At 38.3% G+C, this 13,055-nt stretch overlaps 1 protein-coding gene across 6 annotated transcripts in view; it reads left to right on the forward strand.

Annotated features, from left to right (window-relative positions):
* The first annotated feature begins 7,777 nt into the window (after positions 1-7,777).
* Positions 7,778-13,055, forward strand: part of LOC149167294 (protein ZINC INDUCED FACILITATOR-LIKE 1-like) — a 365,578-nt gene continuing 360,300 nt past the window's right edge. For 3 of the 6 annotated variants that reach the window (XM_089432940.1, XM_089432944.1, XM_089432946.1), the window contains exons 1-3: positions 7,781-7,931; positions 8,143-8,314; positions 11,548-11,588. In XM_089432940.1, the coding sequence (XP_089289066.1) occupies positions 8,158-8,314; positions 11,548-11,588 (198 nt within the window). In that variant the 5' untranslated portion in view covers positions 7,781-7,931; positions 8,143-8,157. Of the gene's footprint in view, positions 8,008-8,142; positions 8,315-11,547; positions 11,589-13,055 lie in introns of all 6 variants that reach the window. The other 3 variants (XM_089432943.1, XM_089432941.1, XM_089432942.1) reach the window with 3 other exon arrangements.

Consider the following 13,055-nt stretch of genomic DNA (forward strand, 5'->3'; position numbering starts at 1 on the left):
CCAAAGAGGAGACACTCTGGTAGTAAGACTAAAATTAGTCTTGGGGGGGCAAATCAATTGGTTAATTCAATAAATGTGAAATCGTTGAAACTCGAAAGACCGAGGTTCAAATCCCCCCTGTTGTGACCCGAGCTACGGGGAGGAGGACATATCATAGCATGTCAGGTGGGCTGCTGGGTTCCTCTTGGTAAAAACAAATAAATACTAAAATTAGAGCTTAGGAAGGAAGTTATTACCTAGATAAAATCATTCCCTTGCTTTTTCATACAGAGGTATAGAAGTCGACTACTAAGTACTTACAAGAGGTTGCGACTCCATTGTTGGAATCCTTTGAGACTGCACAATCCTTTTTTTATCTTCCCATTCAAATTCTAGTGACATAAACAGATTAATGGATGTGCCAATTGACTGCAGGGCGCAGGATACAGTAACTGCGAAAAGAAACCATACTCCTTGACAAAACCAAAGCCAAATTCTTCGAGCACCTTCCATATTAAGAGCGCCAACTGTCTTGATGTGAGAGTTAATTCTTCACATGTAGTTATATGCATGGGGGTGGCTTCCCCCAAATTTAATGTCATTCATTCCCAATCAGCCCAAGATGGTGGGCACGATTCCCTACTAGGTTATTCCTCAAATTACCCACCCCTATTGAGGATATATATATGATTTCTCTTTGATATATGTGTGTGTGTGTGTGTGTGTGTGTGATAGAGAGAGAGAACAACTATTCTGTTTGACCATATAAATTAAAATAATGATTCATATTACCAATCATTATATTTCATAACTTCGTATTTAAATTTAGTTAAGAACTATATAAAAAATCAATATTTAAAATAATTTATTTATCTTATCACCAGTATGCATATCGATGAGATAGATAGATTATTTTAAATATTGATTTTTTATATAGTTATTAATTAAATTTCAATAAGAAATGAAATATAATTATTAGGAATATGAATCATTATTTTATTTTATATGATCAAAATGGATTTAGATTAATTTAAGTGGATTTAGATAGTAATAAAACTCCAAAAGATCTTCGTAGTTCAGTAATTTAAATATTAATGAATTATTTATATTATTTTATATACATGTATCACATTTTTTATTTAAAAATATTTTTAATTTTAATTTTAATTGAATTTTTATATGTTTATTAATTATATGTTTTCAGGCTTGGAGCTGGCAATATAATGGAACGGCTGGACAGGTTCCTTATAAATGTTTCGTTCCTCTCCTCCTTTTCAGCGGGGCATGCTAACATTCTTTCCACCTCTGCCTCGGACCATTATCCCATAAAGCTCACGTTGGAAAAACACTGCCCTCTTGGGCCAATCCCGTTTAAATTCAGTCCGCTCTGGAGTTGGGACCCGACAGTCAGAGAAATCATTCAGAGATCCTGGATCCAGCACGTTGAAGGCTCACCAGGGTTCATCTGGGAAACCAAGCTAAAGAGAGTCAAACAGGCCATCAAAGAGTGGGCAAGAGCCAATTACAAAGAACCTGAAGAGATCAAAAAAAAAAATTAAAAGTGACCTTGAAGGCATCCAAAGAACGATAGAGGTTCATGGTCTCTCTCAATAGAAAAAGGAGCAAGAAGGTGCTCTTTACGCAAAGTTGAGCCGTATAAACAGAGAAGAAGAGATAAAATGGAGACTAAAGTCAAGGCAGCTCTGGCTGCAAGATGGTGACAAAAATACATCTTTTTTCCACAAACAGGCCACGGCTAGAAAAATCAGGAACAATGTTAGCTCAATTCTGGACAATGAAGGCAATCAGCATAACACCCAAGAGGCCATCAGAAGGGCTGCCACTGATTACTACAGAGAGCTTCTAACTGAAACCAAAGGAGAAGAAGATTACGCTGACTTTCTCCAATACTTGCCCAAAGGAGTTACCAAAGAAATGAATGACAACCTGGTAAAAGAAATAGAAGAGGAGGAGATCAGAAGAACAATCTGGGCTATGAATCCTGATAAGGCTCCTGGGCCTGATGGATTTCCCATTTGTTTTTATAAGGCTTTTTGGGGTTTAATAAAAAAAGACTTGACTAAGATGATCAGGTGGATACAGAGAAAGGGCAAAATAGGTGGATATACTAATGCCACTTTTTTGGCTCTCATCCCTAAAGAAAACAGGCCCACTTCCTTTGCTCGGTTTAGACCCATTTCCCTCTGTAACTCTTCATACAAAATTATGGCTAAAATCCTTGCTGCTCGCCTTAAGCCCCTCCTCCCCTCCTTGATTTCGGACAACCAAGGAGGATTCATGGCCAACAGACAAATCATTGACTCCATCCTTTTAGTTCAAGAAGCCATCCACTCGAGCCTTTCCAGGAAGGAGAAAGGATTTATCCTCAAACTCGACCTCGCCAATGCCTTTGACAGAGTTAGACATTCCTTCCTTACTGCTGTTTTAAAAAAGATGGGCTTTGAGTTGCCCTTCATCAGCCTCATCACTGCTTGCATCTCTGGGCCTTGGATATCCCCATTGGTTAATGGCAGACTGGGCGAAGCCTTTCAATCCTCCAGGGGTCTCAGACAGGGTTGTCCCCTCTCCCCGTACCTATTTATTCTTATGGCTGAATCCTTTAGCCAAGCTTTGGACTACAACAGAAGAATGGGCCTTATAACTGGAATTAAATTTGGAAATGGAGCCAAGAACATCAATCATTCTCAGTTCGCCGACGACACCTTGCTTATTGGAGGAGCCTCCACCACTATAGCAAGGAGGTTCAAGACTCTTCTCGACAAATTTATGGGGTACTCAGGAGGTTTGGTTAACCAGTTGAAAAGCTGTATTTTTGGATGGAATGCTTCAAATCAGGTCATTCATAAGATCGCTAATATCTTTGGCGTCACTTGCAACCTAGAATGGACGCATTTTTCCTATTTGGGCATGCCTGTGAGCCTTAAACCTTTGAAGGCAGGCACTTGGGACATCATCATTGACAAAGTGAAGCGGAAAGTGCAGCAGTGGGGTTCAGTCTGGCTTAATCCAGCAGGACGGCTCATCCTTCTTAAATCTGGTATTTCTTCTCTCCCCCTTTATCGTTTTTCTCTGTATCAAGCCCCCTCTTCTTTTCATAACAAAATGGAAGTTATCCTCCGCCACTTCCTTTGGCAAGGAGGGAAAACTGATAAAAAGAAATTCAATTTAGTCAGCTGGAAACAAATCATTCAAACCCAGGACAGAGGAGGTCTCGCAGTCAGATCTCCCAAATTCCAAAACCTTGCCTATGGAGGGAAAATAGTCTGGAGGCTCATCACTGGTCCTTCAACTTGGTGGAAAAGGGTCCTGGAAACCAAATACCTGAACTGCCCAAGACAGCAATTGCTTGATTCGGTCATACCCAATAGAGACTCTTCAAAAATCTGGTGTCTTTGTAAAAAAGCTATTCCGTTCATGGCTCAGAACATATCCAAAGTGCCCAAGGGAGGAGCCAGTATAAGTATTGGAGCTGACAAAATTCTGGGACAGCAACCTATAATAAGTCATGAAGAAACCATCCCTATTCTCTCCTTTCTCAGCAGCAAGGGTATCCATTTTCTGGATCAGATTTCTAGCTGGGATCCTCTATCCCACCTCTGGCTGGGGTGGTCCTTCCCTGATGTTCCCACTGCTCTCAATCCTAGCCTTGCCCTACTGCAGTCCTTCCTTCATAGCAAAGCCCCAGTCAAAAAGAACGAGAGAGATGGCTTTCGATGGGACCCTACTGGCTCTGAATACTCAGTTCGAGCAGCCCACCAACAAATCTGCCACAACATTTTCTCTATGCCATTATGGAACTCCTGGAGAATGGTTTGGAAGTCAGAGGCTCTACCTAAAATTAAATTTTTCATCTGGACCTTATTAAAAGGGAAAATTCTAACAGCAGAGAATTTACAAAAAAGAGGTATCAATGGTCCATCTTGCTGTCCCAACTGTTATGCGGCGGAAGAATCTATGCAACATCTTTTTGTAGACTGTTCTTTTGCTAACGATTGCTGGAAAGAATTGTATCCAATCGATAATTTCCCTTGGGTCATTCAGCACTCCATAGGTGAAGTGATACAATACTGGAAAAAGAATTGTCCTTGGAAAAATAAGAACAACAATTTAGTGCAGAGGGTCTGGAACATTCTTCCATACACCATGTTATGGAGTATTTGGCTGGTAAGAAATAGAAAAATCTTTAAGGACAAGAATTCGACTTCCAGATCAGCCTGCAATAAGGCAAAATCTCTAGCTCTGGAAACTATCGCTGTTAAAATTCATAGTAATATTGATGCAACAGAGTATAGTGTGGAAGAAAGGAGCTTCATCAGCTACATCTTGGACAAAAACCACATCACTCAGATTGGTAATACAATGAGAGCTCAGCGCAGACAGGAAACCTACAGTTGGAAGATAAGGCTCAAAGAGGAGGAGTTCGCAATTTGGTTGCAAAAATGTAACTGTTTCTACCTCTTCTTCGACGGAGCATCCAAGTCAAACCCAGGTATCGCAGGGGCAGGGGGTGTGATCTATAATGCCAATGGGGAATGTCTCCTCTTCTACGAATGGGGCTTAGGAAATCTCTCCAATAACAGGGCAGAGGCGTTGGCCCTGTATCAAGGTCTAAAACAACTTAGCAGACTTGGTATAAGCTCAGCGAAAGTCTTTGGAGACTCTTCTATAGTCATTAGTTTAATGGCTCAACAAAAAAATTCTCCGAACGCCCTCCTTCAACAGGTCCTACAGCGCTGCCAATTCCTGCAAATGACAATGGGAACACTGCAGTTCCACCACATCCTTCGATCCTTAAATAAGCAAGCAGACAGGCATGCAAATAAGGCCTGCGACAGGACAATTGGCAATCTGTTATGCAATACAGAGGAGTCGTTCCAGTCTCTGCCATGATCAGTTACAGTCCTTCCAGCATTTATATGGACAGATCTACCACGCGGAAACAACATCAAATCCTCCAGGCTTGCAGCAGGATCAGCAATAGAGATCGAGCATGGCAGAGTACCGTTCCCTTTATTAATCCTCGGTCTCCCACCAGCCTTACTCATTCCTATCAGAACCGTATCTGCTCTCCTTTTGTCAGCGCAGGCTCCAGGCTACAATGCGACCTGGAAGAATTCACCGTCTTTGCAAACAACGGCACCAATTGTGGACAGCCCTCCAGCTGCTGTTAACTTAGCATAGATGCATTGTAAATGTCAGTTCTTAGTCTTCCAATTTGTCAGAATTTATACTAGCTCAGCCCCTTTCAATCCCGGATCAAGCAGGACAAAGGAGATAATTGCTCTCTGTAACAATTTAGAACCAGAGACTACTCTGCCTTTCATGTATCACTGGAACCTATGTTCCCGCTTTTTTTAGTTTTTAATATAGCAACCGATTCAGTCAAAAAAAAATTATATGTTTTGAAATATTATTTAAATTTATTTTAATAAACTATGTATATTATAATTTTTAGGGGAAAATGTTTCTAATTTTATTAATAATTTTAAAATTTACAATATAACACATTGAATTGAATTGGTTTTCTATTTTTTATTATTATTTTTAATTGTTTTTTAAATTGAGTTGACATTATGTATTATTATTATTATTATTTGATTTAATGCTTTATTTTACTGTCACTAAGTCATCTCTCCCATGTTGAACCAACATTTTCATATTTACACTAATACAACATCTCCTATATTGAATGTATTTTGAAACATTAATTATAATTTTAGTTTTTCATTTACAACATATTATATACTTTTTAATGCTTTATTTTACTGTCACTAAGTCATCTCTCCTATATTGAATCAACATTTTCATATTTACACTAATACAACATCTCCTATATTTGAATGTATTTTGAAACATTAGTTATAATTTTGGTTTTTCATTTACAACATATTATATACCTTTTAATGATAACTAAAGAAATTCTTTATAAAAAAATTAATAAAAAGATAATTTTATTTATATAATTTTGGTTTTTCATTTACAACATATTATATACCTTTTAATGATAACTGAAGAAATTTTTTATAAAAAAATTAATAAAAAAATAATTTTATTTATTTATTTTTTAACAAGAATGGGTACTTTATATATTCAAACTATTTGGGTTTACGCAGCGAGAACCGTTTTACAACGTTACAACAAAACTCTTAGCAGATTAAGCATCTATCTCCATGTCCCAGTACATCCAAATTATTATTTTCTTTCTTCTACACGCCTTATTTACTATTATATATCATTGAAAGTTCTCATATACTCAATAGAAAAAACCCAAGATTAAAACAAAACGGAAATACATATAATAGACATTAAGCAAGACCGGACTTCACCGCTTCCGCGCCTTCCTCCTTTTCTCAATTGCTCGGCTCTGCTTTTGCTTCTCTAGCTCCTTCCGGCGGTTGCAACTGAGTGACGACTTATTCAGGTATACCTGCGATAATTTCTTGCAATTCCTTAAAGATAAAATCATTTATCAGGTCCAAGTTGGAGGTCAACAAGTCTGTTTCCATCTTCACAATCCTCCAATCCAGGGAAGCTTCAACGCTCTCAAACCTAGCATTACTCAAACCTAGCATTAATCCGCTCTGCATTCGAAGGTCTATCTTTTTCAAGGAGCTCAAGGCAGTGAGTGAGTAGGTCCAGACGTCCCATGAGAAATTTAAACAGGAATTCTGCAACCCTCTTCCGCCAGGCAAAGTCCTCCTCAGGGGGATTCCTAACCTGCGTTTTCTGTGCGTCCATGACTGTATCCTGCAAACCAACACTATTCTCAATCCAACTCTCTCCTCTTACCACAACAAATGAAACTGGAGGAGACTGCAAACTCTTATATACACCTTGTTCTTTCCACTCCTCATTCATATCTGCGCGAACCATAATCTCCATAAGATGATCGATCTGCAAACCCATCAAATGAGCCTGATGCCTTATGTATTTCCCTAACCACCCTCGCTGCCATTTCTCCGGGGAGCGAGATGTCGACGATCTCTTCACCATTACTTCACCAGAACAATTCACTATCTGATACTCTTCCTGAGATGACAGGTTCACTGCAATCTTCATTAACTTATCTGAAACCTTATACATGCGATCTGCGAGAATAATAATGGGATTTGAATGCTCACCATGCATAAAAAGCTTACAGTCTGCGGCCCATCTATCTTGATCTCTTGTCGTGGGATCACAGTCTCCCCACCTTTATCATGTGCGAGGGAAGTATTTACTTCTCTGTCCATCCTTCGTTTATGGAATTGGGATGTGACCCACTGCCCTCCCAGCTGTCTCGCAATTCCCTTCCCCCAAAGCCACGCTACGATTTGCCAGTTTGTCAGCAACAACAATAAGGTGGCGCTAGACATGGAACAATTCAAATTTGTCAAATTTTTGCAGTCGATATTCGATCCTTAATTCAAGAGAGGGTTTTGCTTCCTTTTCCTTTTCACCGGTGATGGAAAACATCCTTATATCCAATAAAAACTCTCCAACCACCTTGATTCTCTTTATTCTCAAGGATAATACTACATCAAACCCTTTTCACAACCTTAAATTTTTTGCCTTATTATTTGTTGTCACTTCTAAGCCGGCTCTTTTTCTGTGAAGCGACGAAACGTACGTAATTTACACCGTAGCATTAGTCTCCGGCCGTTAAGATAAGAGTAACAGTATGACGCTCCACGTAATCCGACCACCGGGAAGCCCATCCGAAACATGTGGCTTCTTCAAACATGATGATGACTCATCACGCATGTCGGCTTTCAAATGGGATCCACAAAACACATAACACCAATACAAAATACAGATATGTGAGCCTCCCACCGGCTGGCATGTTCGGACGACAACAGTGGCCCGTATAAGGAGAAGAAGCAGGAGGCTCTGCACATTATATTCTTATATTTTAAGGCCGCCTCTACATCTTTGGGAAGGTTCTGCGCGAGGTCTCTATTGTCTTTGTAATGCTTCATTTTATTCAGATTCGAAGCCTTCACTGGTCGCTTGGTTAATTTTTCTTCGGTAGCAAGAAAGATCTTATAAAATCTTGAAAAACCCGCGAAATGAAGTCTGAATTTTCGTTATTTATTGGTTTAGATTACACAGTGAGTTTTTGCGATATATTGTGAAATTTTTTCCGAATTTTGGTGTGGAAAGGTTGTTGCTGGAGAAATGGCTAGTCGCAGCGATCAGTGCGAGCCGCTGTTAAGGAAGTCCGTGACGTATCACGAAAACTGCCCCGGCTGCAAGGTGGAGCAGCTCAAAGAGACGCGAAAAGGTTATCCTGTAAAGGAATTAACCCTTGTCGGATTGCTCGTACTCTGCAATTGTAAGATTCGTAGCTTTCTTCCCCTTTTTAAAGATGATTTAATCTTTATGGGTTTCTGCTTTGTTTAAGGTTCATTCCACGGTTTAAGCTTTCAGCGAATTGATCCTAATCCCGCTCATCTATTAAAATTTAAACCATTTCCAAGTATTCTCTTCAATAATCCTGCAGATTTTATAGTCCATTTGTTGCTATTTTCAGAAAGAAAAAAGACTGTTTTTATATATAGAAAAAAAACAGTACATATATCCAGAATTTTTACAGTGACAACGCATTTGCCCCGGCAGCATGTATTCGTCCATTCAGATGAAACATATAGATCAAACTACTCTAATATAACGTTCTATGAAGGTAAAGTGAAACAGCAAAAACATATTAACAATAAAAAATACATCTACGTCCTAAACTCATCCAGGTAAACAGTCCATCATAGCACCCTATAAAACATATGCATATCCATTCTCAAAAATCCAGTCAAAAGGCAGCAATGCAGGGAGATGTATGAACACCAGCATTCCACTTTGTGAAAAAAACCCAGGGAAGCGGAACTTATCCCGGGAGAGGTAGTATGTCAGCATCCAGTATGTTGGCACCCAGCCTTATCTCAATGTGCATCCCGTCCAGCGCTTCCAGTAGACCCTGTTTTGAGATCCTGTCAGCATTCTGATTGAACTCCCTTCCTACATGCTGAATAGTTAGATTCATGAAGGAAGGTCTCTATTTGCTGCGACATCCATGTAGTTGTGGTTGTTTAATTTTTATGCTGCCTCGAACATTGAGTTGAGTCCCCATAAATGTGAATCCTGGATGTCCAGGAAAGAAGTGAACCAAAGTAGTCCCCACAATGCCATAGCCTCCCCCTTGTATGAGTGCCTCTACCAGCTCACCAGTAAACCTAAAATTCTTGCTGCTTAGATATGATGATCCAGAAACTACAATCACATATGCCCCTTGTGCCTTCGTATTATTGTCTCTACCGGCTCCCAAGTGAACCAGAATTCTTGCTTCCTCGATATGATGATCCAGAAACCACAACTACATATACCCCTTGTGCCGCACCATCAAAATACCCAGCCGGGTAGGCATTCCCAGACCTGTCCACATATGCCCCTTGTGCCGCACCATCAAAATACCCAGCCGGGTAGGCATTCCTGGGACCTGTCTTCCTATTTGTCGACCTCATAGGTCCAATATTGTTGGAAATTGCAGAAATATACCAACCCAGAATGCGATCAGTCACATGTGTCTCATTACCCATATTATTTTAAAAAATAATGCCATTATGCCATTTGTTGCTATTTTCCTGCACAACTATTCTCTTTCCTGTTAAAATTTCAAAATTTAGAATCTTTCACCAATCTGTTTACTATCCAGCACATTTTATATTCCATTTGTTGCGATTCTTCTGCATAGCTGCCATATTTCCTATTAAAATTTCAAAATTTAATATCTTTGGGCATTCTGTTCAGCTATCATGCATATTTTATATTCCTTTTGCCGCTATTCACATGCACAGCTGCAATCTTTACTCTTAATGTTTAAAATTTAGTATTGTTAAACATTCTGATACAATTTAGTACTGTTATCCTGAATATTTTGGTCGCTAATAATCGCTATTGTCCTGCAGAGCTTCCGCTTTTCCTGTTGAAATTTAAAATTTAGTATTGTTAAGCATTCTGTTCAGTAATCCTGCTTCTTTTGCTCCTTTTATTGCTGTTCTCCTGCACAGAGTGCATGTTTTCATATTTGTAAGCATTCTCTTCAGGAATTCTGCATCTTTTGTTCCATTTATTGCTGGTCTCCTGCACGGCTATTGTATTTGCTGTTGAAATTTTAATTTGGTGAATTTCCAAGCATTCTGTGCGGTAGCCTTGCATATTTTTTTCCATTTATTGCCATTCTTTTGCATAGCTATAGTCTTTCCTGTTAAGATTTAAAAGTTAGCATTTGCAAGCATTCTGTTCAGTAATCCCGTACCTATGTTTTTTTTGTTTATTGCTATTCTGCTGCATATAGCTGTTGTCTTCCCGGTGAAAATTTTAAAATTTAGCATTTGCAAGCATCCAGTTCATTTATCCACAGAGTGCTATTTGCTGTTCTCCTGCACAGAGTGCTATTTGCTGTTCTCCTGCACAGAGTGCATGTTTTCGTATTTGTAAGCATTCTCTTCAGGAATCCTGCATCTTTTGTTCCATTTATTGCTGGTCTCCTCCAAGCATCCAGTTCATTTGTCCAGAATATCTCGTTTTTCATTTATTGTTATCCTGCACAGCTGCCATCTTTCCTGTGTAAACTTAAAAAATAGTATTTGCAAATGCTCTGTTGTTCAATAGTCCTGCATATTTGTTTTCCATTATTTGCGATTGACATTAGCATTTGAACTTTTAGTATTACATGTTCTTTTGATTAGAAACTTTGTTTTACGGAGACAGCGATGTGAAAGAACTCGGAATTTTCATGAGTTGTATTGTTCAATAGTCCTGCATATTTTGTTTTCCATTATTTGCGGTTCACATTAGCATTTTAACTTTTAGTGTTTCATGTTCCTTTGATTAGAAACTTTGTTTTACCGAGACAGCGATGTGAAAGAACCTGGAATTTTCATGAGTTGTAAAAGAGGCGCGTTGAGCAGGTGCTCACCTTATGAGTTTTCAGCCGCAGCGGACCTTTCAAAAGATCCGTAATCTTAGTAGCGACAAGTGGCATATCGCGTAAAAGGACACACTCTTATGACGTCAGGGACTCGAAGAATGTCCCGCTAAGTTACAGACTGCTATTTCAATTCGCCTTCTGAATTTTTTTATAGAATAAAGAATTTCTTTACAGATAACCTGGACGAAGCGGTTGGCAGCCGATCTTTTTCAGTGTGCGTAGTGTCTTCTAGTAGCGACCAATGGCTTGTCGCGTTTAATATATACACGTGTCACGTCATGTTCAGGGATTGGGATACTAGATGTTTTATTTTACTTTATTACACTGGATGATACCGTACGGCATTAATTATATTGAGCATTTCCTCCAGCTATAGCTGTTGTAGTTATTGGTGCTTTTTGCAGCGTTGTTATGTTCTAAAGCACAGTTTTTAGAATATCGGATTGCAATGTCATGAAGTTCGATAGTTATAATTTTTTTGCATTTCAACAAGAGGACAAACGACACATGTCAAGTTTTTATTCAAGTATTTGTACTCGAAATAAGTAAATGCTGACATTTTTGTTTTTGTTTGCATGTTTCAGCCCTTCCGATATCTTGCCTGTTTCCATTTCTCTATTTCATGGTACGTTCATTGTTCCAGTGCAAATTTTGTTCTCTATGAATCCATTTTCTGTGAAATTTAATCGAACAATTGGTCGAATATAAGTTGTAACTGTAATACTGTTGACGACTGTTCCAAACGATTGTTTTTGTCATTTTCTATATTTATGTATTCATGGTGTTTTTTTGGGTTAATTATAAATAGTTGAGATGTGGAACGAGCAAACTGGTGTTTCTTGTTATGCTGAGCATCACAGTGCAAACGGACAACAAAATATTCTTTTAAAAGTCAAGCATTGGCAGCTCCTAACAGTCACTTTACAAAGAATTTCAATATTTAAGCTGATAGGCCTATTTATTTTGGAATAGAGTTTCCAGAATTTTAATTTAAGTATCAATAATTATCATGTGGATTGTAGAGATTTAATCTCCATTCTTAGTAATACTCACAGACCAAAGGTTGAGGTTGATGTGGTTATGCCCATTCTTCCCTTTTATTTAAATTGATTAATTAACAAAAATGTCATATGAACAATTGTCATATACACCAGTTATGGTTTTTGGGACATGTGGTATTAGTAAGCCATGGTATTCTAACAAAGCCTATTTACAATTTAAAACTCTTTAGAAGAAAGTGGGGTGAATCTCCATGGTTAATAATTTTCTTACATGTTTTTAAATGTATATATTCTTAACTCATATATATTTTTTTTAGGATAATAATAATAATCAATAATTTAAAATAAAACTAAAACTTGGTTGTTTTTTATGATATTTTTTAATGTTGGCAAGGTGAGATATCTCATGATGTAAGTGCCTTGATGCCTATCAGCGTCACTCGCCATTTAATTTATATGATTGTGCTAGTTCCTACTCTACTAGTGGAACGCAACATGATTGTGAAAATTTAAGTGGTTTCAATTTCTATCCATCTATTTATTTGTGTATATTCTCTATGTTTAACCCTCTTAGATCTATGGTAGTTTTATGTAATGTTTCAAATTGAAATTTAAGACAAATAATAGGGACATGTACAAGGAAGCACCAACAATAAACAAATTCCAAACATGCACATCAAAATACACAAGGCACTGAGCCATTTTATTGATACAAACATTTGAGTACATAAATGGCAAGGAATGATAGAACCTGGGCTGGTTATGCAAGTTAGGCAAACCCCAGGTGAGATCTCACTAATCCAACTGCTGGAAATGGATCCCACAAAATCTGCGCACTGCTAAAAAATTCTGCTAACCGTCGCTGGAAGGAAATTGAAAATTTGACCTCAATAATGTCCGAATCGATCTGAAATTGTAGCCACGGACTCCTCTCCTATAACCCAGAATTACCCAAAAAATGTTTGGCCTAACTCCAAGCCAAAATCAAACCCACAATGTGATGCAAATTGTCTAGCGAACGAGCAATACGCCCTACTAGAGGAATGTTTGATTCTGGCCCGAATACTGCTCGGAAAATTCTATAAAATTAG

The sequence above is a fragment of the Pinus tabuliformis genome, chromosome 5_1 (assembly GCF_031772625.1).
Source record: "Pinus tabuliformis cultivar Carrire ecotype Pingquan chromosome 5_1, CPIR1, whole genome shotgun sequence".
Lineage (NCBI taxonomy): Eukaryota > Viridiplantae > Streptophyta > Pinopsida > Pinales > Pinaceae > Pinus > Pinus tabuliformis.